General features: G+C 36.9%; 1 protein-coding gene across 1 annotated transcript in view; it reads right to left on the bottom strand.

Annotated features, from left to right (window-relative positions):
• ROBO2 (roundabout guidance receptor 2) overlaps nt 1-22,500 on the bottom strand; it is a 476,837-nt gene that overhangs the window by 415,903 nt on the left and 38,434 nt on the right. Inside the window, exon 2 of the mRNA XM_050895055.1 lies at nt 9,559-9,885. Within this exon, the coding sequence (XP_050751012.1) occupies nt 9,559-9,885 (327 nt within the window). The remainder of the gene's footprint in view (nt 1-9,558; nt 9,886-22,500) is intronic.

Genomic DNA, 22,500 nt, shown 5'->3' with positions numbered 1-22,500 from the left:
GTGTTCTCCTAAACAGTGCCTGTCACTATCCAAGACAGACCATTGTGCTAGATGGGCCAACTGGTGTGACCCAGTAGGGCATTATGCCACTGCCTCCTGTATAGAAGAGGAAAGGTCTCCTGAAAACCGAGATCACGGTCCCAGCTTTCAAAACTAAGCAACAATAAAAATGTATCATTCTCAAAACCACTGTGTGACCATATTGCAACCAAAACGTCTCTTCATACTAACAGCTGACAATCTGCATATTCCAAAAGCTATACGTGCCTGTAAACCTTGTGAAGAATTTGCATCTATCATGGAAATAAATTGAAAGCTGTCCTGAGGACACTAATTTCTTTCATTTCTTTCATCATTACCAATTTCTTTCTTCCATATACAATAAAAACTAAGAAATTTTATGTAACTACCTCAACGGTGCTCTTCTGGACAAAACACAGGAATTCTTACATTCTAACCACACCTAAAGTTCCATTTAATAACTGTCTCTGCTAAAATACAAAGTGATCATCCTATTATTTGTCAGCTTTAGGGGTTTATAATACTGTCAGTCACCAAGTGCACTACGTATAGTGCTGAATAATTAATTCCAAAAGTTGAAGTCACAGGGTTGCAATGAATTCTTTTGTTCTTTTTCCACGCCTACGTTCTTCTAAATTATACTTGTGTGTGTGCACATATACAGCAGATGGGGAACTTTTTGCATACATTATGATCTAAAAAATAATTAAAAAGATTAACCAATGTAAATTCTTTTGCAAGAGTGCTATTCACTTTATCAGCTTAAACTGGGGATATTTTTCCTCAGATTCTCGTGTATGGATTGGTGTTTTGAGATTGTAACAGAACCAGAATGAGAGTCAGTGAAACTATTTCCTTCCCGCAAGCAATGTTCACATGGCTTAACCTTGCTGGGTTGGTATTCTGTTCATAGGCTGACAGAAACTTGTTTCTTTCCCATTTATTTCATCAAATGATTTTGCATAAGGGGTGGGCAAGAGGTACGTTCAAGTCCAATTAGTAGAAGCAAAGTCCTCCAGCAAGATGGAGGTGGATTAAGAAATTGCCAATTTTGAACGCCAAGGCCACTTTCTACTTTGGCATACAAGATTAGGCAACAAGCCCAGCAGGACCCAACAGGAGGATCATATTGAACAGGAAGAACTGGATGACATTGAAGACTAGTGTAGCAGACACTAGATGAAGTGGAATAATAGAAAGTGCAAGGTCATATGCTTTCGAACTGATCACAGGGAAGTTTACTGTAAAGTAGAAGCTCATCTGTTACAAATTATAGAGGAAGAGAAAGATCTGCATCAGATTACTATAGAATGACTATGAGCTACCAAATGCTTAAAAAAGTTAAACATGATCACAGGACTGATAGATAAGGGAACAGTGAAGGTAGTTATTAACATTAGTTCATAATGCACAGCATGCAAGTCTTGAAACATTATATGCAATCTACCCACCCATGTCTCAGAAAATGTATGCAGACTAGAACAGGTGAAGAATGACTACTAGGATCAAGCAAATATTTTCCAAGAGAACACATGAGTTTTTCTTGTTTAACTTAGCAATAGCAGAGATGAGAAGTGATACCACTGTGGTCTATAAATACAAAGGAGAGAAAACAACTAAACTAGAGGAACATCAGATCACGAGAACAAGCATAAATAAAGCATGTCTATGTTTACATTGAGGGAAGTGAGCGCGGGGATGAAGGAGAAAGCAATCAAACTGCTTTTCAAAGTGCAGCTTGAAATGTTTCTGAATGGAATTACAAAATACAGCTGTGTAGAATACAGGGGACTCAGTGATCCAGGGCTTCCAGTTCTTTACATCTCTACATCCCTTTATACAGTGGCAGACAGACCTATGAGACAGCAGGAAGTGACTTGTGTACGCCTCCCTCCTCTAACATGATGAAGCAATTTCCAAAGTATCAGTATACGTTCACATCACTGCCACTTGAAAAATTCAAGCAAGAGGAGTGGAACAAAACCACCACTTCATTTTCCACTTAAATTCCAAATATTAGAAACTTATTCAAAGTATAACATCTGTGGGAGCATTTGAAGTGGAAGTATCACCAAGGCCATGATTAAATTTTAGTCCTCTAAGAACAAGAACAGTGGGAAGAACATATCTGAACAAAGGCAGAAAAAAAAAAAAAGGGAAGAAGGATAAGGTTCTGGTGTCCTTAAACAAATACAGTGATTATCAAAATAAGAAACTGTATACATATATATATTTGTATATATAAAACATCCACAAATCTCACCCTAATAATTACTGTTAATTACCATAGTAATGAACTTTGTTAGAATTGAGATCATGCAACATTTGCAAAGGAATGGTCTGAAGTACTGTTTCAAATGAGTACTTTTTTAAACCTATCTGACATTGCAGAATAGTACATGTCTGAAGAACATGCCAACAATAGCTAATATTTCAATTAACATTCACATGGTGCTTATAGGCTCCTGAGCAAAGGGAACAGAGTTGTAAAAATGCAATGTTATCTTGTTCTCCTTCATTTCCCAGATGAACTGAAAATCAGAGAAATGTCAACCAAAAAAAAAATCAGTACATGATGACATGCACACTAACAGAGCAGCCAATAGCTGATCTCTTTCAAGGTTTCTGTAAAGTCATCAGTAGTTCCTTAGCTGTCAACATTTTATCAGGTAGAGCATTCAAAGATATATAAACAGCAGGATTTGATTAAAAAAAAAAAAAGCAAGGGGAAGAAGGAAGCTGATAAAAAAAAAATGAGGAAATATCCAAGAAATTATTAGAAGCAGAATCAGATCGAGCGTACTGCAAATAGCTTCTAAAAATGTAACACTGAAAGTTCTCTTTTAGGTGGGGAAAAAGGGTAGATCCTGGGCAGAAGAATTCAAGGAATAAATTAGAGATCCTACAGAAAGCTTCTCTAACCATTTCTGGATGTGAGAAACTATTTCTACTACAGGAACACTGGGGATGATACTAGACTGTATGACTACACAGTGCAAGAGAGCACATCACAAAGGCATACTAACCTGTTCTGAAGGAATTAGTTCACATAGCAGAACAAACTTCCGGCTGTAAAGGAAACTTTTCACTGGACTGGTGTACCCTTCTCTGCACACATAACCAGCTGAGCTTAAGTGCTCACAACGAACACTCTTCTGGTACCCGAGCCTGCCTGTTTTGTGTGAACCTGCATATCTTTCTTTAGAGCTCATTGTGCTGTGAACACCTACCAAAAAAAAAATCTATTATAAGATGACCACAGTATGAAAAGAGCAAGAAAAAGAAAATGGAGAAGAACAACAAGATCTGGAGAAACTTACAGGCACTGTACATCTTGATATTATGACTGAAATCATGTTAAGTATCTTTGGATCTACCATCAGTGTGATAGCTCTTAAACATGAGGAGTCATTAGCACTTTTAGCCTTGAACTAAACATTTAAATCTGCATGTCCAGGTGGAGCTCAAAGGATAGCAGATGAAGATATAACAATGCAGTCACCTGTCTAAATCCTAGTGGATGATGATGGGAAGTACTGTTTTTGTCCACATTGAAGGCATCAATGCTGAAGCACAATCTTAAACAGTTTGTGTGTTAATGACAGGAGATACAGTTTAGTTTACCCTGATGAAGGGCACCTCTATCATAAAAATTCTAGTTCACTCTGGCTACTGGTACAAAAATCACACTCTTTCAAATATCCAGATTTCTTATCCCAGATGAATTCAGAAGCAGTAGAAACACATACTCAGCTAAAAGCTAAACTAATAAAGTAAATAATCAGAACTACTTTTTTGGCTCAAAAGGAAACTTTGCGATGAGACATCAGTCAGTTCTTGATTTATCTGATATGGCTTCACTCATTGGTATTTATTAACCTCTTTACTTTCTAATAGTGACTGTAAGAATTACATTATGTCCTATACAGAAATGCTGTATTACGTAATGGTTTCTAACAATGATATTCCCAATGGTTTCATCCTAATCCACAGAAATTGCTTATTGCAAGCTTCAGAAGTACAGAGAAGGTTTGAAGCATTTCCCCCATCTTATGAAAGCTGCCTTTTCCCTGATTATCTAATCAGATACAATTTTATTTTCTTCTACAAAGGGAATTTTATTTTCATTAAGTGTGCTGTGATAGCAGCCATGGTTTGTTATATTTCTTCTCAGAGAAATGTAGAGTAAGAAAAAGCATGATGCTTTTCAATGTCCTGATATGGCTCGTCCATAGGACCACAGTCTCCAGCATTTCAATTTCTACAATAATTACTTTGGTCTTGATGAGAGCAAAAGACTGCCAGCTCAGACAGGAAGCTTTTCACACTCTGTTTAGAAAGATAAGGGTGAGAGGGGTGTAAGTAAATGAACAGGATGTACTGTCCACAAGTGAAAGTAACCCCAAAGCAAATCAGACTTTGAAATTACCAGTAAAAGAATTAATAACAATTTTTATATTTAAGTCATACATTGAACAGAAACTAGATGAAAAAAAAATCATCCACCCATTTTACAGTCACATACATTGTGCTCTTTTTTTATCTTATTTTACAGGCGGTCTTTACCTTGAATATCTCAAATGAAATTATTAACTCCATTATTATGAACATATTGCAGCCTTTTGCACATGCTCCAGCAAATAGTCATTAGCATTATGATACAGAGATGATTGCATAGCATTTATACCTCTCAGCCTTTATTCACTGAATATTAAAACATAGCTGGTTTATTTGTAAAATTACTGTCTCCTGTGTTTAAAATGTGGCTTATGCTTGTTTTGGAATACACCTGTGACTCTTCACACTAAACTCAGTGTACTAGTATAATCTCTCTTGTTAGAGATAAAAACATAATTCAGTTTTGGATCTAACATAAACAGGATCATTATGTTTGGACAGTGTTCCAAAGCCTGCTATTCAAGCAATCTGTGACATATAAATAATGCAAGACCTCTTCTTTCTCCAAATGACTTCAGTTCAAGCACAGACTCAGAGAGATGGAAGCCCAAATTTATACTGCCATTACAAAATTCAGTCTATTTCTGGTTCTCCAATTGAATTATGACTCAGAGTCTTCCACTGTTTTCTGTTAGCACCAACCCACATACTCCTACCCTTTGCCAACCCATGCAGACAAGAATCTTATTTGTGAATATTCCTGAGCTTTATTCTTATATTAAAATGGCAGCAAATCCCAGCTAATCTGAAAAGCCTCATGTTTTCCTTTGAAGGCAAGGTAGAAAATTGGTCTTTTTTTCCCTCCCTTGACCCCTGACCTTTGAACCACAACCTCCTTGCCACTAAAGCGTTCAACACCTCATTTAATCTCTCCTCGCTGCATTGGCACAGCACTGGAAAAGGAAAAGGGAAAAAAAATAATCTGGGGACTTCATCAATTTTTCATGAATTTTCATTTAGGCCAAAGCCCCCTCTTACAGTGGTCGATAGATCAAGCTGCTGTCACATATTTAACACCTGGGGCTACAGCTGCTATCTCTGGGGGCTGCCGCTGACTCCGGCTAGATCAGAGGCAGCCTGAGTAAGTGCGAGGACCCCTCATGCTCTTTCTCTTGCTTACATGTGGCGCCCCAGTGCTTGCAACTGAAATCCTAGCTACAGTCGCTATTGCAAATGTGTCTCCTGATATTCCCACTGGAAAACACCACATAGGTTCAATCGTGTCAATTCATACATTGTGTAAAACCGTGCTTTTATTTTAAAACTTCTGGCTTTCAAATATGAAAGCAGTTTCATGAAAGATCAAACTATTTCAAGCCTACTTCCCATTCTAAAATCCTCCCAAGAAAATCCGAGCATTCACATATTTCTAATAATGCCAACCCTTGTTCAATTTCAATAATTGAACAATTCTAATACACAAAATCAGAAGAAATACGTTTTACTCTCTTGAATACAATTCTTTGTAGTTGTTTTAGGACTAGAACATTTATTTTTAATGATTTCACCATAAAACATACAAATACTACATCAGAATTTGCCATATACACAGTGGAACAATGGCTTTGCTGCTAGCATTAGCATTATTTTTAACTTCTGAGGAACATTCTACTTAAAGTAACCCACACAAAGCACACCATGGATTAATGCATTAAAAGAAGAACGAAATAGAGTAAGTCATATCAATCTTAAACTGTGCCTTCAAATACAAACTCCTATTTCTTCCTAAATGTCTTCTGGAATGAAGACTTTCTAAATTAAAGGCAAAAAAAAATCTAAAAGCACATTCTGTATGTTAATGATGTTTTTTAAGTAACTTCTCAATTCACAGTTCTTCACAGTTTCACTGGCACAGAGAAATTTTTCTGAGGACATACATCAGCACAAAAATATCTGCCCTTGATTGTATGCACATGCTCTGAATAGGCATGAATTTAAAAGCATACCTAAATGCTTTGGATGGGCTGGTACCTAAATTCATCATGTTTGGGAAAGGTGTTAACTGCTACTTGATTAAAAAGAGCTTAGGGACTTCAGCAACTTGCAAAAAATCACTCCAAAAAAAAAAAGGGGGGGGCAAAATGATTGCATGCAAGATGGGCCACACTATGCTCTGAATGACTGCATGCCCCAACTGAATTTCACTTAAGAGTTTTTCTTCTGTCTTTAAACATAAATATGGATACATCAGAGGATTTTCAATGCCACTGCTTTTATGGCAGGTGCCCATGGAGGGGGGAGGGGGGGGGAATAGAAAAGAATGAACCACAATTAACACTGTTTATCATCTGAATGCATAAGCATGAACACACTTAACAGATACATAAAACCAATAAATATTTCTTCATAAATCATTCAAAAGTTGCAAATGCACATTATTGGCGACTGACAATTTAATAAGCAGAGTAAAACAATTACTGATTCTTTCACTAAAACAGCAGACTCAAGCTTTTTGAACCTGTAAAAAGCAGCAGTTTGTCTCTAATGGCACAATTTGAGGCCACCTACAGTCAGATAATAATCCAAAACCCTGTTGTCAGCAACGAACAACTGTCCTTTTTCTGGTGATGAAAACAGCTTGGCTTAGTGTGGAAAGAGCAGTTTTCAACACCATTACAGATAGCATAAGTAAGACCCGATTGCATGCGGCTGTCCCAGCTCCCATGGAAAGGGCTGCAGTATCCAGGCAACTCAACAGTTTTCAGCAGCAGTTGAGAACAGGTGAATGAGGGCTCACTGCTGACAACAGGCTGTCAGCAACAACTCATTTCCCTAGCGTGCAAATGGGCTGCTACAGACCTGCTCATCTTCTTCAGTCCAGAAATGCTGACATTAGAAAAAACAGTTAACAGCCTTAAAATAGCTGTTATCTCAAAGTCACTTGAAAACTTGATTTAGAACCAAAAATCATATTAAAAAGTGTCTCAAACCCAAGGGAAACCAGGTAGTTTTGCTATCATCCTCCAAAGGATGCCTTTGATACACATCAAGCACTGCCATGTGCTTTTAAAACCAGTGAACATAAAACCATCAGAATCTCTAAAATTAAGTAAACAAGCAATGTACATATTGTTTACGTTTCTTTTCTTTGATGAAGACCTTCCTGTAATCACAGCCACGGTATGGCTCAAGGAAAGACAACGCACTGTTGAAGTGGAACAGGAGTGCCTGCTTTAGACTGCTAAACCATTTAATTGGGGAATTCAGTCAGTTAAATTTCAAAGCTATGAAAACAGTAAAATAATCTGGTGTCAGGTACATGTTGCTATTGCAAAAACTGTGGCTATGGTTTCAGATCTCAGGTTTTACATTCTACTATCCTGCTCTAAAATACCTCTGACAATAAAACACGGTTTTATTATTTTTAACGTCTTCTACTATCTCACATACAGTTCATGCATGACCTGCCACCAGCTACGTGGTTAAAACGGTAACTCCAGAGACTGGGGATATTGTAACAAGAGTCTCTCAGCAGTCAATGAAGTAGGGATCAGTGAAAACCGATGAAACATAGAGCATGTTTAAATTTCAAAATAATCAGTCACTTTAATTTGATGACTCGAGGTATAACTTGAATGATCTTCTGAACTTTGACATGATGAGATGTCTGAATCTCAACAGGATTGCAATAAAGATTTCAAAGTGTTTATGCCTCTGTCATAGGATTTCTCAACAGATAGTTTAAAAACCACATGTACAAAGAGAGAAATAATCCAGTAAATTTTTCTAGAGTCATACTCACCCAGATTTCAGCCTTCCATAAACTGGTCGTCTTCTCGTTTCCTAAATACCTACCAAAACTGAATAACATTCTGTGATGCCTTTATTGCACATTTACTCGTGCCTTGAATGTGTGCCAAAACTGTTTTCATTTTTTGTTTGAAACAGTTCTGAATCTAGGTTATGACAAGTGAAAGGCAGTGAACAAGTCCGTTCTACTTGGCTTATACAACCACCTAAATATTTCAAAAATGGCATTTTCTGCAATTTCTGAGAAGACTGAAGCCTCAAGATCACATCACATTAGCTATAAAAGTCTGCAGACTGCATCAGGAATAAAGATTTCTCTTCTGTGCCTTCCCACCCACCCCCTCTAAACCAGCATACCTTCTAATGTGTACTTAAATCCATTCTTTATCAACTAAGCAATACAAGTTTGTGCTAAAGCCCTACTTCAGTCAAACACATTTTAGTGAAACTACCACCAGATGAAGAACTGTGGGGGAAAAACTGAAGTCCAGCAAGCGGAGAGCATTCATAAATCTACTAAAAGACACCTCTATGTAAAGATACACAGCTACCCTTAGTTGATATTCTGAATAAAAAGATTAGTGTTTATTCAACCCATATAACTAAGCAACAAAAAGTAATATGCAACACATTGTATTTTATGTATGATGAGCTTGTTTGCTATGTGAATATAATGAATGTCTCTGCTAACTCTACTGGAAGCAGATCATGCATGCCGGGTGGTCTCTGAAAGAGCTGTGACGACTTCTCTGTTAAGACAAAGAGAATCAATAAAGAATAAGAGTGCTCTGGATGATATGAAAAATGGCCAACAATTTCACTTGCCATTCACGTAATGAATTAGGCCTGTATCAAGTTTATGATAGAGGAGCATATATTGAGGTTTCCAGCAGTACAGAACATGAGTCACCAAGAAGCTGTCTGCTTCTGTTGAGGTTAACAGATGACTAGATAAAGAGAAACAGACAGTGCACCTTATATTAAATGATAGGTATTTTTCCACATTAGTTTCAGTATAACCAATTTTAGTCATAATTTAAAAATTAGATTATTCTTCAGAGGAAGATTAGCCTTTGTCCATGTTTGTGCCGATCATGATTATACACTGGCTAGAACCTTGCTTCAGTATAAATCACGTATTCTGTATGGTCACTGCTACTGTATAAACGCATGTAAAAATGCCTTGACTAAGAGCTATAGCTAATGACAAAATGCCATACTTACCTACATTTGTTATCTCCCAGACTGCTGACTGTGTGCAAGTGCTGGATGACAGCATAAAAGCAACTATAAAGTTCTACACAGTGCTAATCATGTAAAACTACTCACATGCCACTTCCAGAGACGCATTGCGACTCACAGCTTCTCCAAGATAGTTCCTTGCTACACAAACATAACTTCCTTCATCAGGTTTACTCCTGCGTCCATGCACGATACGTAAGAAAAATAAAGATCCGCTGGGCAGCAGCATGCGGTGGGAGCGTGGATCATCCTTGTCCGTTTCCACTCGCTCTCCATCCTTGTACCACTCAATAGTAGGAGTTGGCCTTCCTTCAGCTTTACAGTTCAGAGTTGTTGGCTCTCCTTTAGAGACTATCACATCTGAAGGATGCTCAACAATCCGTGGGGGAAAGTCCTCCTGGCGGAGACGGGATCCTAGAGAAAAAGAAAAGGAGAGAGGGAGGAAAGAACAATTTATTTTAACTTTAGGCTTCACAAAGAGTTCTCATAAGTTACTCTTTTAATGTCACAAAAATTTTCAAAAAAAAGAAAATATGAAAACCTGTACACATCTGATATTGTTTTGTCTGATATCAGAGACTGTATCAGACATTTTCAAAGCTAAAAACTTGAGCTGGACTACAGATATACACCTCTAAGGCATTATCAAATCCATACCACATGCAGACTGGGCTTAAAGGAAGATCTCTTACACATACATGCATGACGGTCTTTTCCTTGTTCCAATAATCTTTCTATTTACATCTGCTTCTAGATCCCTACGTGCTTCCAGATTCCACTCATGGCTACTGCTCTCCCATCCTTTCATCTGCCAGACTCAATAGATAGACATCCAAAAAAACACTATGTCTTACCAACCATTGGTTAACAGTTCTTTGTAATTTTATATGTATGCTTTCCATCCCTTTTCCACAGACAGCCCAGGTATGGAAACAGAAGAAAAAAAAACAATCCCAAAACAAACAAAAAACCACAACTGAAACCTGAAAAGCATTCCTTCCTTCATAAATTTCTAGTACAACAGTTGGCAACTTTAACTGTTCAAAGTGTCTGAAATCAATCATGAGCTTCATTTTTATTTGGAAATCTCAAATGTCAACCACTCTTTAGAAATTTTCAGTGGATTGCATGCATATACACACACATTCAAATACAATATAGGCATACATGCACTTGAAAGTGCATTGCAAACACCAGTGTCTTGGAAATCATTATAGGTTCATTTCCCTTTTTCTTCTGTCTGCATTCATCCTTTCCTTCACTTTGCTTTTTGGTGTCCATCATCTTTTATCTGCAAATGTACTTTCTAACCCATTTGCAGTATCCCTAAATTCCTACCAACACTGCATCACAATCCTGGTTACTGAGAGTTGAACATCTACAGCATTTCTACATAGTGTATCCAACTGGATTATCTCTGAGTGCACTCGAGGGGCTCAGTCTGAGTGCAACGTACCTTGGAAAGAACGTGGTTATACTTTTTCCAGTTAAATTTTTTTCAGTACTAAGGATTAAGCAAAGAAATTATTCCCTCTGTCACTGGAGGGAATCTATACAACCCAGAGCACCTTCTTCTTTCAGTTGCCCACCAGAATATTATTTTTCACTTTACAATACTGATGATGAATATGCCATCGTTAAGCCTTCACAACTATCATGACTACTAGGTATAGATAATACTGAGGTTTCTACAATACTAATTTTGTGCCCTCTACAATAGCAACTTTGTGCCTTACCCTGTACTTTTCTGTGCAGCCACTTCAACACACTGTTCTTCTGCCTTTCTGTATTTCCTTTACACTCAGTTGCCTTCCCACTGCCTTGGGCAGGGAAGCAGCAGAGCCTGAACATTGTCCTCCACCTTCTCCAACAAAGCCTTACCCTGTCACTCAAGTCCTGGAATAAGGAAGAGAGGTGCTGGCAGAGGGGAGATCCTATAAAAGTAAGGTATCTGGAAGAGATTTGTGCTGGGACCACCATCCTGGAGAAAGTCCCAGTGCCAACCTTTCATTACACCCTTTACCATGTAGTGCAGTTTCACTAAGACAAGTCACATCATCCCAAATCTCCACTGAATTCTTGTAAAAAAAAAAAAATTCAACAGTATCACAACACTAGCCAAATTTTGCAATACCCCTTTTCTGAAAAAAGATAATAATTCTTTCACAATTGTTATACTCCTCATTACAGCTATTAACAGACAAATTGTAGAGATGAGTAAATGCAAGAACCCAAAGTATCACCCAACAGAAAACCAAAGTCCAGCACTCCTAACTTCAGCATGAATCATTCAGATATAGTTCATTACTGCATATTTAATTGGACTATATTAGCCTGACAAACAGTTTTTCTGCAATAAACACATCACAGTAGTTCGTGCCTCTACATTGCTTCTCATAAAAATGAGGTCAGCTCTTCTAATTGTTAGCACAAGTGATCTTTTCTAGCATGGATCCTGAAAATCCTTTGAGTGGAGCTGCCATGCTAGTACAATTGGACTGCACTTCTTAAATACAAGGTATATCAGCTTCTGTAGGTTAGTGAAACATTTTTCTCAATTTTCTGGTCAGCAGTTTTGCCAATTCATAGAAAAGCAATTTAACATCAGTATCTTAATTATATTCTAGGCAGTACATATTTTAAAATATTGTCAATGCCTCATTTACTCCAAAAGTTATGAGGAAAGGCATAAGGATCCATTCTGCAGAGTGAATCCACCTTTGGACTTCTGTTTTACTAACACTCAGGTCATTAAACTAAGGCTTGCCATAGCAATAAAGTGTTATACCACTGCTGCACAAATGGACTCTTTCAGTGGCTACCAGATTCTATTACCAGTATAGCAAAGGTATCCATAATCTGTACTGCCAGTACACGAAAACACACAAACAATTTATACCTAAGCACAGACAAACTTAGAGCACATTTAGAAAAGAAAGATGTATTTTATTCTCCCTTCTATTGACAAAAAGACATTTAAAATCTAACAGGAGAATTTGCAGTTAAAAAGTATCTCTACACCATGACCCCATACACAACATTGAAAAAGCCTGAAATCACCATTAAAGTAAAAGATTAAAAATTTCACAGTACATGGGACTAAAAAGCAAACTTCATACATTGACTAGAGACATAGATAATACTCTCCACACAAGTCTACCAACTTACTTCGTTGCTTATTCTCAAAAGAAACAAATAAAAACCCACTAGTTGTGTTAAGAAATTCCTACTAACAGTATCAATAAGAACACCAAAGCTGAGGTGTTTCTGAAACTTTAGAGGGACTTACGTCAGAGAAGAGAACAGATACGACTAAATTTTGATAAATGGTTAGCAGAGTGTAGCAAAATTAGTAGCAAAAAATGCAAAATGCAAACCCAAAATATTAGTTTTCTTATACATAAAGGTTTGCTGATAATGTTCAAAACTCCAAGTAGTACATTCTATAGAAAATTACAGGCCATGTTCAATCCTTTGAAAAGGGCTTTCTCCCACAGAGAGTTAAACCTTCCACCTTATACAGCCCAACTCAAAACCCCTCCTCAGGTCATAATAGGACTAATTCTTCCTCTTCAGTACTGATGTTTATCACAAAAGTAACATTTAACTCACTCTATCCTAATTAAGCAATTTGTGCGCAAGAGAGAGTTGAGATGTGGGTAGCAGTGACCATGCCAATCAGCAAGGAGAAAGGCTCAGGCAGTGTTCTGAGGGGGGCTTATACCATGCATTCTTGTGATGGCTGGGTGCACCTTCAGCTCTCTAGTGCTGCAAGTTATTTCTTTCAATGTGCATATAAGAGGGGGGAAGAAAAACACACACAAGAAATCAATCACAGAGCACAGCAGACTCTCTCCTTCAAAACTGAACTGAGCACCAACAGCTATTCCAGAAGGATACTCTGATTTAGAAAGAACAAGGAAAACCAAAAACTTGACTCCATTGCCTGTCTTCTGGCAGACACACACACTGTCTACATGCCAGAAAGTGACAGCCCCAAATGGTGTTTTCCTAGTTGAGTTTTCATTCTTCCACTATGGCTCCCCCTCACCCCACCTCCCAATACTCTTACAAATACAGCCTAATATAGAAGGAACAGAAAAGTTATTAACTTCCTGAGCTAACTGGCAGAAGATGATACTTTTCCTTTTACTGGAGGGTGAGATGGAACCATGATCTGCTCAAAATAAGTGGCTGCACTGAAGCAGGCAGCTGGTGGTGTATCCTGGACTACCCTTGCAGCTTCCTTCTCCACTCTTCTCTCAAGGATTTCCAATGCAGGAATATCTCATGCATGCACAGAGCATGTGAGTAAACCCTGAGTTTAAGAGCTCCTAAGTAGTCATTACTATGATGGACTGCAATGACTTCAACTTAGCTGTTACATGCTGTTGGGCAAAAACACGCCTTTGGAAAAAATCCTACGATATGACGACTTACTGAAAGCAGCCATGAAGCTGCACCTATGAAAAGGAGAGCATTAACACGTACTTGAATACATACTCAGAGTACTCTAATACTTGCTGTACATTAAGGTTCACATAGCTATTGCAGATGACTGGTTATTACACATCGAGAAGATTAGTTTCATATACGCCTCATCAACTAATTCACAGAGAAAGTTTTAGGCTGATCTTTTTGCTTATTACTTCACAGAATAATTAAAACCACTGTTCAAAAACAAAAAACCCAAAACATACATGAAAAAAGATAATGTGTAAGTCTGTTATAGTATCCTACCTTTAATATTAATGTTTCCTTGTTCCTAACGCAGCATTAAACAAAAAGCTACTTATGTCTTGACTTCCAACAGAAGTCAAGACATAAGCCATCTCTGTTCAACCTACCTCTCTATACTTTTATCCTGGTGTATCTTTAAAACCTCATCTTGTATTTTACAAATATTTCTGCCACAAACTGAGTAATTCACAATTAGAATGTATTACTGAACATAATTCAGCAGTAAAAAGGATTGTCTCATACAAAAGCAAAAAAAGAGCAGTGATTCTATTGCACTTCTAGCATCTGCCACAACATAAGATACTCCTACATTAGTACTAATACAAAAACCAAGGAAAAAAACCAACAGGTGAAATTATAAAAGAATTAGATATAATGACATTCTGTCTTGAAGCTATCAGGCAAAGCACAAAAAGCACAGAAAATAAGTACAGCATTCAACATAACCTCAGTGTCATCTGGAACACTGCTAATCACACCCCCCAACAATATGTGTGTGATTGTTAGTTTTGTGTGTGAGAATCTAAGCTAGAAAAAGATGGATAAGGATGGTTTTCAGTATGTGGTGAAGGTATGAAAAAATCTTATAGTCTTTGGATTTCAACATTAGTTCAATATAATAGCCTTGGGGGGTGGAAATAAATAAAGAAAAATAATTCTGCCTTAATGCTGTTGAAGTTCCTGATAAAGTTTTGCTAAGGCTGTGCTATAGCCAAAACCACCACATCTGTTTACACTACTTTACTAGATGGCTCAATGTTCTCTCCTTCAAACAGCTTTTTTTTATGTGGATAAGGCAAAGAAGGAAGGAAGCAGCATCTGCAGGGCAGCTTCTGATATCTGCTGATTAGAAACCTCTTAGTAGAAATAATTCAGACTCTTTCAGAAAATACGGCTTTGGGACAGATGTGAACTGATGAAAACGTCATAGTACAGTGGATGCTACCAGAGCTAGAAAACCTAACATGGGCGAGGTGCTCAGGCAATATTTCATTAATAACCTAAGTTACTAAGTTTGATAGTCCTCAGTGGGCAAATCGGAACTGCTGCCAAGTAGCAGGAGACAACTGATGGAACAGTATTAATGAACCGCTTTATGCCACACGTTAATTTCTCACCTTAACACATTAAAATATTTTCACTGGTTTCTTCACAGGTAAACAGCAAAGTAAGACTATACTGCTAATCGTTTGCTGTTTTTCACCTTCACCGTTTGCTATTGTTCAGCTTCACAAGCCAGCACTGAGTTAAAAGAAAAAGATTATAACACTATATATCAAAAAAAAAAAAAAAAAAAAAAATCACATTCAAAGCTACTTAGCCAATAGCAACATTTATTTCAGTGAAAACTCCATGAAATTTTCCAATCACTGCTTGGAGTAAATAAAGAGTAAAATACTGAATCAGCTAAGTCTAGCTTTTATATTATTATTTCATTTTTGCTTCTACTGGTAGATACTAGTACTTCTACTTAAATGCAGAATTTTTCCATATTTCATAGAGAATGTATCTGAAATTCCTATGGTAAAATATAAGTTACAGTCTACAGTTAATGAAAACTAAAATATGGATCATGAAATCCTGTATTAAATTGTTCACTAAGCATTAACGCTATTCTGTTGCATGTTTACTTTGAATACAGTCATCTTCATTTTAAAGTGAACATCAAGTTATCAGCTTGCATTGTCTAAGATACTGCAAGACAATGTTTTGTCACTCTTAACAAACACAGCTTTCATTTTCAGTTACCAAAGCCTGGTAACTACTGATAATTGCTGACCTGATAAATGTTGACTAATGGGAAATGCTGTAGTTATCGTAATAATAATTGGTGACTTTATAGATTTGTGATAAACTGTCACTTCCCAGGTAATGAACGCTCTTGCATTCATATCTACCTTTATGTGAATCATTTCTGCATCAGTCATTGCTAATGTCTATAGAGGTCAGGACACTGAACATGTGAAGCCCAGCCTCATACCAGAGCCGAGCAAGAGGAAGCTGCTGGAGGAAACACTTTGCCACAAAAAGGCGAGAGGAAGCTCCAGTTATTTAGGTGTCCAGATGCAGCACATGCATTGAAATATATTTGCCACCTGCTCTTATCCCCTTCCTGTCTTATGAATTTGTGTACTTACATACTTCCTAATCAAAGTAGTGAAAGAAAGTAAAAAGTGAGCAAAGTTGACAAAAGCAGGAAAAAAAAAATCTAGACTGCATATTGTACTTTAGGTGTCTGAAGACACTCTGCTTCTCCACATCCCCTGTTGTAATTCAATTCAGATGTGTTGGACGAGACATTCCCTGAGAATCACCTTCAGGACTACTCTTTTGGAAAGTGTAAAAGACAACAGTCACTCATTCATTTTGACCAGTTCAGCACCAGTGTTCTGACTAAGTCAGACTGTTTCTCACAATTACCCACATGCCTCATGGATTTGCTGTAATATGCTCAGTCTTCCTCATAAGTTTCCTCAGGGATCCAATGTACCATATAGTTACAGTTACACTGATAGCATATAAACATAATACCTATTATTTTCAATTTAGCCTGGTTGCTCCTATAGCCAAATAACCCTAAAAAAATTAATTGGATGCAAGAATTTTTATTAATCAAAGAAATAGATTTGCTATATAGATAAGGTAGCAAGAAGAAAAGGAAACTAAAACAAAGAGTCAATATTCTATTCTTTTTCAGTACATTTCCACAAAGCCACTATGCAATCTCTGCCCTAAGAGTAACGTGCTCTGTGCATGTGTACACATGTGTATAAGATACACACATATCTTCACAGAAAAAGGCATTTGGCAATTCACCTTCTAGTCCTCCTAGGCCACCATCTTTCAAATTTCAAGGAAAAGACTTTTCATTTATTGTACTTCACGCTCCTCTGGTTTTAATTTATTAGCTCCACATCAAGACCGAAAGTTGATTTCATCTGTTAAGCCTACTCTTTATATAAGCAGCTACAAAGCCAATGGTCTGTCATACAAAAGCAGCAACAGTACAGACTAAATTCATGGCCATTTCATTCATTTCTCAAGTCACCAAAATGTTCATGGCTACTGGGTTAGTGGTGGTTAATAGAAAGGCTAGTGATTTTATTATAACTACTGAGCAATTTTAAAGGAAAAACAACATTGTATCCGTTTAAATGTTAATACTGTGACATGGTATTTCATAATACAGATCTCGGAATTGCCTTCAAGAACCTCCTCGATACTCTCTCTTCCTTTCTGACTTTATCTCCACCTGTCACCGCTTGCCACTAGTGATTCAGCTGACATACCATTTATTTGCATCTCTTCACCTCTTTTCCAGCTTTTTCCTACCTGACTGTCTACATACAGAAAAGCTCTTCCTAAGTTGATCTCTAAGGCTACTACTCCTTTTATATCCTTTCTGAAGGCTCACGTTTTGATTTCTTTAACATTCCAAAGACATAGCTTTAATATACTTGGATAAAAAAAGAAAGCCGGGACTAGATTTTCAATAGCAGGACTAACAGCCATTTAACACTATGCATACCAGACATCATCCCTACTACAGAGCTGCCGCCTACTATTCTATCCCCCCTACTGTTCTCATTTTATTGCTATGCAAAGGGAAGTTCAAAATATGATGCGATGTATTCCATTGTCTCGTACATTTGAAACATTTTCAGTTCAATAGTTTTGATAGGTCATCCTTAACAGGTGTATTATATGTTTAGTTCAGAAAAAAAGTAATGCCTGAAAGACAACTGAACTTGAAAGGCAAGTTCATAATATATGCTTTACTATAAAATAGTAGTAGAATAAAGAAACATCAACCAAAAAAAGTCATACTGACATTTCAAAGCTTATGCCTGCTACAAGTGAAAGCAATCAATACTGTGTCTGAGAGATTATTAGCTTGTTCTGTGCTTTTGATGATAGCATTTTGAATGCCTTCTCATAAGAGTTTTGCCAACACCACATGTTCTCCCTGAGACAGTGCAAAAGGCCTGTTTATCAGGAAAACAAACAGCAAAACTGTAATAGAAAAAAAAATAACCTCCTGCAACAGGAAGTAATAGATGCAGGAAGGAAAAGGCCTGAATATATTTTATTTTAATTAGAGGACAGCTGCAAAGATATAGTTTAATGCCAAAAGAACCTTCTTTTATGCTAGAATCTTGAGTTATTTTCTCTGCACAAAATAAGAAAAAAAAATCTGCAGTTAAGGTGTTAAAATCACAATTAAAAGAATAATGTACTTTAAGGACAGGATGGATAGCTACAAAAGTCTCTGCAGAATCTTTTCTGGCTATGTAGGATCTGTCACATGGCCAGGCTTGGGTTCTTTTTTAACTTGTGCAGACTAACACTTCTGAATGAGATAACATTAAGCTTGAAAAAAAAGACACTCCTGCAGCTACTTAGTTAAATCTACTGAAAGACAGTCACAGTTACTGTTCATTTTCCTGCTTCTTCATATGTCTTTTTGTACTTAGGAAGTACTTATCAGAAACACTTATTACACATATCTGTTAGATATAATGAATAAGTATGTTGCTTTCACTACCCTTTTAACCGCAGAATTGACTGAAAGCAAGCAGAGATCTCAAATAGAGATCCAGTCAGTCACATCCTAGTTCGAACAAAAGATAATGTACAAAAAATTCAAGATAATGAGAAAACTCAACTGGAGTACAGGCTGATGCACTGGCATCAGGCTGATTATCCTAGATGCATTCCTGTAGGCAAAGTGACATGCTAAAGATTACATTTTGAAGATTTATACTTTACAATCTCTCCCTCTCCCCTGAGATTTGGCAGATGGGAACAGACTCCAGTGATATGACTGTTGCCAAGGTAAGGTTTCTGTTCAAAGCTGCGTCAGCTATGACAAGGTCCTCTGAAAGCTTTTCCTTGAGCAAAATTAATCCATTAAGCAACACATCCTAACTTCCCCAGGACATGTATCTGCAGATAAGACACCTTTCCTGTAGTGCATGTCTGCCAAGAAGGGATAGCAGGTAACGCTGACGGGAGAGATCAATAACTGTCACTAAAAACATTTGGCCAAATCTTATTGGAAGGCTGATTCTATTAAGTTTCACTTGTATAAAACTGTGACTTTGCTAAGTGAGGTGTAATCAACTTTAATCATAAAGACACACTGCAAACATAAAATTCCCCCCCCCTTTTTTTTTAATGTGGACAATAATCCAGTGCCACATAATAAGCATGCTATTCCTTGTATGAAATTATTTCAGGGAAAGCATTCCAAAATTGCCATAAAGACTTAATGGAAATTTATTCTAATTCACTTTTCTTCAAATTTTTTCTCCTCATACACCACCATACTAGTATCACACTTCAATTTTTTTGGGGGCGGAAGCGCGGAATAATAAACCCCCCCGATCTGCATTTCAGGCCAAAAATCAGAATAGCCAGCACAGAGCAGAACAGTTCTGTGCTGGTTTTAACAGTGTAAATTGCATCTTGATTAACAAGTTTGCTAATGGATCATTTCTCACATAATATGAAATAACAAAATCTACCTCCCTCCCTTTTCATATTGCACTTCTCAGAAGTACATTAGGACCACGCATATTGCAAATAGGTTAGGTACATTCTTTCACCTTACATCTCAATGCTTGTGTTCTCTTTGCTTTGTAACTTTTTTTGCAGTCTTACCACTCCTCAAAAATTGTTGCATTCCAGCACACTGCTTGTGGTGGAACATAGCATGGTAGGGATGAATTTATGAGAGGAGGAATGAGTCACAGCATAATATCCCTGAAAACTGATACACAGATTCACAGACAAATGAATAATTTTTTTTCCCAGGTGAAAAGTGATGTTATAAATACAAGTCACTGCTTCAATAAGAAAATTACATTGATGTGTTTGTTGCAAAGCAGTATGGTTTAGAGTTCAGTCAAGAAGTAAAATATCTACCATAGCTATGCTCTCCGGAAGCAGATAACAAACAACTATTTACTTAATAACACACCAAACCCCACCACACACATACACAAAAAAAAACCCACCAAAAAACAACAAACCCAAACTACCCTTACTTATAGGTTTTCTTTCTCAAAAAAAGTTCTGGCTTTTGAAATTAAAATAGCTGTTCCAATTCAAGTGTGGGTTTCATTAATGTTCACTGACTCTAAACAATGGGATGAAAAAAAAAAAATCACTTAAAAAGTGAAAATAATAGGGAGAGAAAAGGAACACTTCCAGCTGTGAAAAGCAGAACAAATGAAAAGGTTTTTGTGTATATATGTCTTTGTATTTACACCCTCTGTGTAGATACATACCATGTCTACAGTTATATGTATAAAATGTACACACATATAATGTACACACACACATATATGTGCCAGATGACCTCCAGAGGTCCCTTCTAATCCAAATTATTCTATGATATATACACAACACGTAACAAAAGCATCAGAGAGCAAGAGTATTTTTTATCTCTTTTCATCCAGCAGAGCTCAAGCACAACAGCTCTTCCCTTGGGAGCCTTTCAAAACCACTCTGGAATTTAGCAAAGCGAAGCTTAAGTGTATGCCTGACTCTACGAAACATCTTTTAGCTCTTTTTCAGGTCAAGGATGGAAGGAAAAACAACAGGCATTGTTTATAGACAGTGCAATAACTTATTATACAGCTAGCATATTATCATCATAGCACTGGGGAACTAACGACCTCTTATCAGCCAAAGGGAAGCTTTTCATCTTCCCACATACCACTGTAAAAACCAAAGGCTAATTAGAAGCAAGTAAATTTTATACTTTTACATAGAAGGGTTGATAACCACAGGCTCTCCAAAGTCTAAAATTTTCTACTGATAGATGATAATGACCATCTAAGACATTATTAAAAAATAAATTATTTAAAAGCTTTAAAAATTAGTAAACATGAAAATACATCGATTTTAACAGCATCAAACTGAAACAACAGCTATAAAAAAAAGGTTTCAAATTATAATCTGGTCCAGATCCCTTCAAGAATCATGAGTCAAATAGCTATCAGATTAGGATACAATTGCCACAATCTGTGAAATCAGACTAACTTTGTAAATGAAGTGTTATATAAACTCCACAAAATCAAAGAAGGTGGTTCTCCAATTAAGAACTTTCAACCTGTCTTCAAAAAGCCTCTTAAAATAATCTTAAAATTATCTGACCTTTAACTTCCATATAAATATTTTTATATACAAGTCAAAATTTTCACAATGTTGTGCCATTAGAAACAATTAGGAATCTTGTCTGTATTTTAGTTCTGATTATTAACTCATCTTTACTCCACAACACAACTGTAACATAAATTTTGACAATATTTTTAGGTAAGCTTGACAGTTCTGACACCCTAACTTTTACAGAAGACTATACATAGTGCTACTTCAGCCAAGGAAACTTACTTTCTTAGCTCTTCCTTCAACTGCACGCTTATGAAAACCTCTCTGGTGTCACTAACAATCCAATATCCTAAAACCTGAAAATAAAGAGTCTGCTATCTCACAGCTAGACAAAAACCCTGAAGTGGCAAATAGACAGACATACCTCAAGGTAGTTAAGGTAATATGAGTTTTGCAAATCAGAAGCAATACAGTTTGGCCCACTCAGATTTCAACAAAGCTATCCTCATATAGTGCAACCTAGAAAAATCCTACTCAAGTTAGCAGATGTAAACAATTACACATTTTGCATGCCATGGAAATCAGTTCTATGATTCTAAGTATTACAAAAAGAACATTAGGCAACAGTGACAGAAATCAATACACTTTCACCCATCTGAAGCAGTCTTGAAATAATATTTTGAGGAAGGTGGGGGATTCCTACTGTAAGAACAGCAGGCATTTAACTTTGGTGTTCTAAATTACACCCTGCAGCCACTGTGTTCATGGTTGACACCGGCAACAAAGACTCCCACCCTGTTCCTCTGAACCACACCAGTTATAAGTGTCTAGGGAATTCCAAGTAGACAATATCAATACTTTATTTAAAACTTGACCCAAACATCCTAAAATAAGCTTTTGTAAAGCTCTAAGTAACTATCAACCAATCAATATTAATTCAGCAGCAACGCTCAAAACAAAATTGAAAGTAATATGACGGATACCAAAAGCTCATTGTAATCTCTTGGTTTAGAAATCTAGATTACACCTTGGCCATTTGTCAAATAGTTTCTCGTTGGAAGCTTCAACTAGTTATAGAAAAGTTTTTCCAAAAATCCAAGGATGAAAACATAAATCAAGCTCTACAAAGAAAGCTTCTAATCCTACTTTTTCTAACCCCATGTTGAGTAAATA

Source organism: Gymnogyps californianus, chromosome 1, assembly GCF_018139145.2.
Source record: "Gymnogyps californianus isolate 813 chromosome 1, ASM1813914v2, whole genome shotgun sequence".
NCBI lineage: Eukaryota > Metazoa > Chordata > Aves > Accipitriformes > Cathartidae > Gymnogyps > Gymnogyps californianus.
Note: the sequence above shows the minus strand (reverse complement) of the source record. Positions and strands in the feature narration are given on the sequence as shown.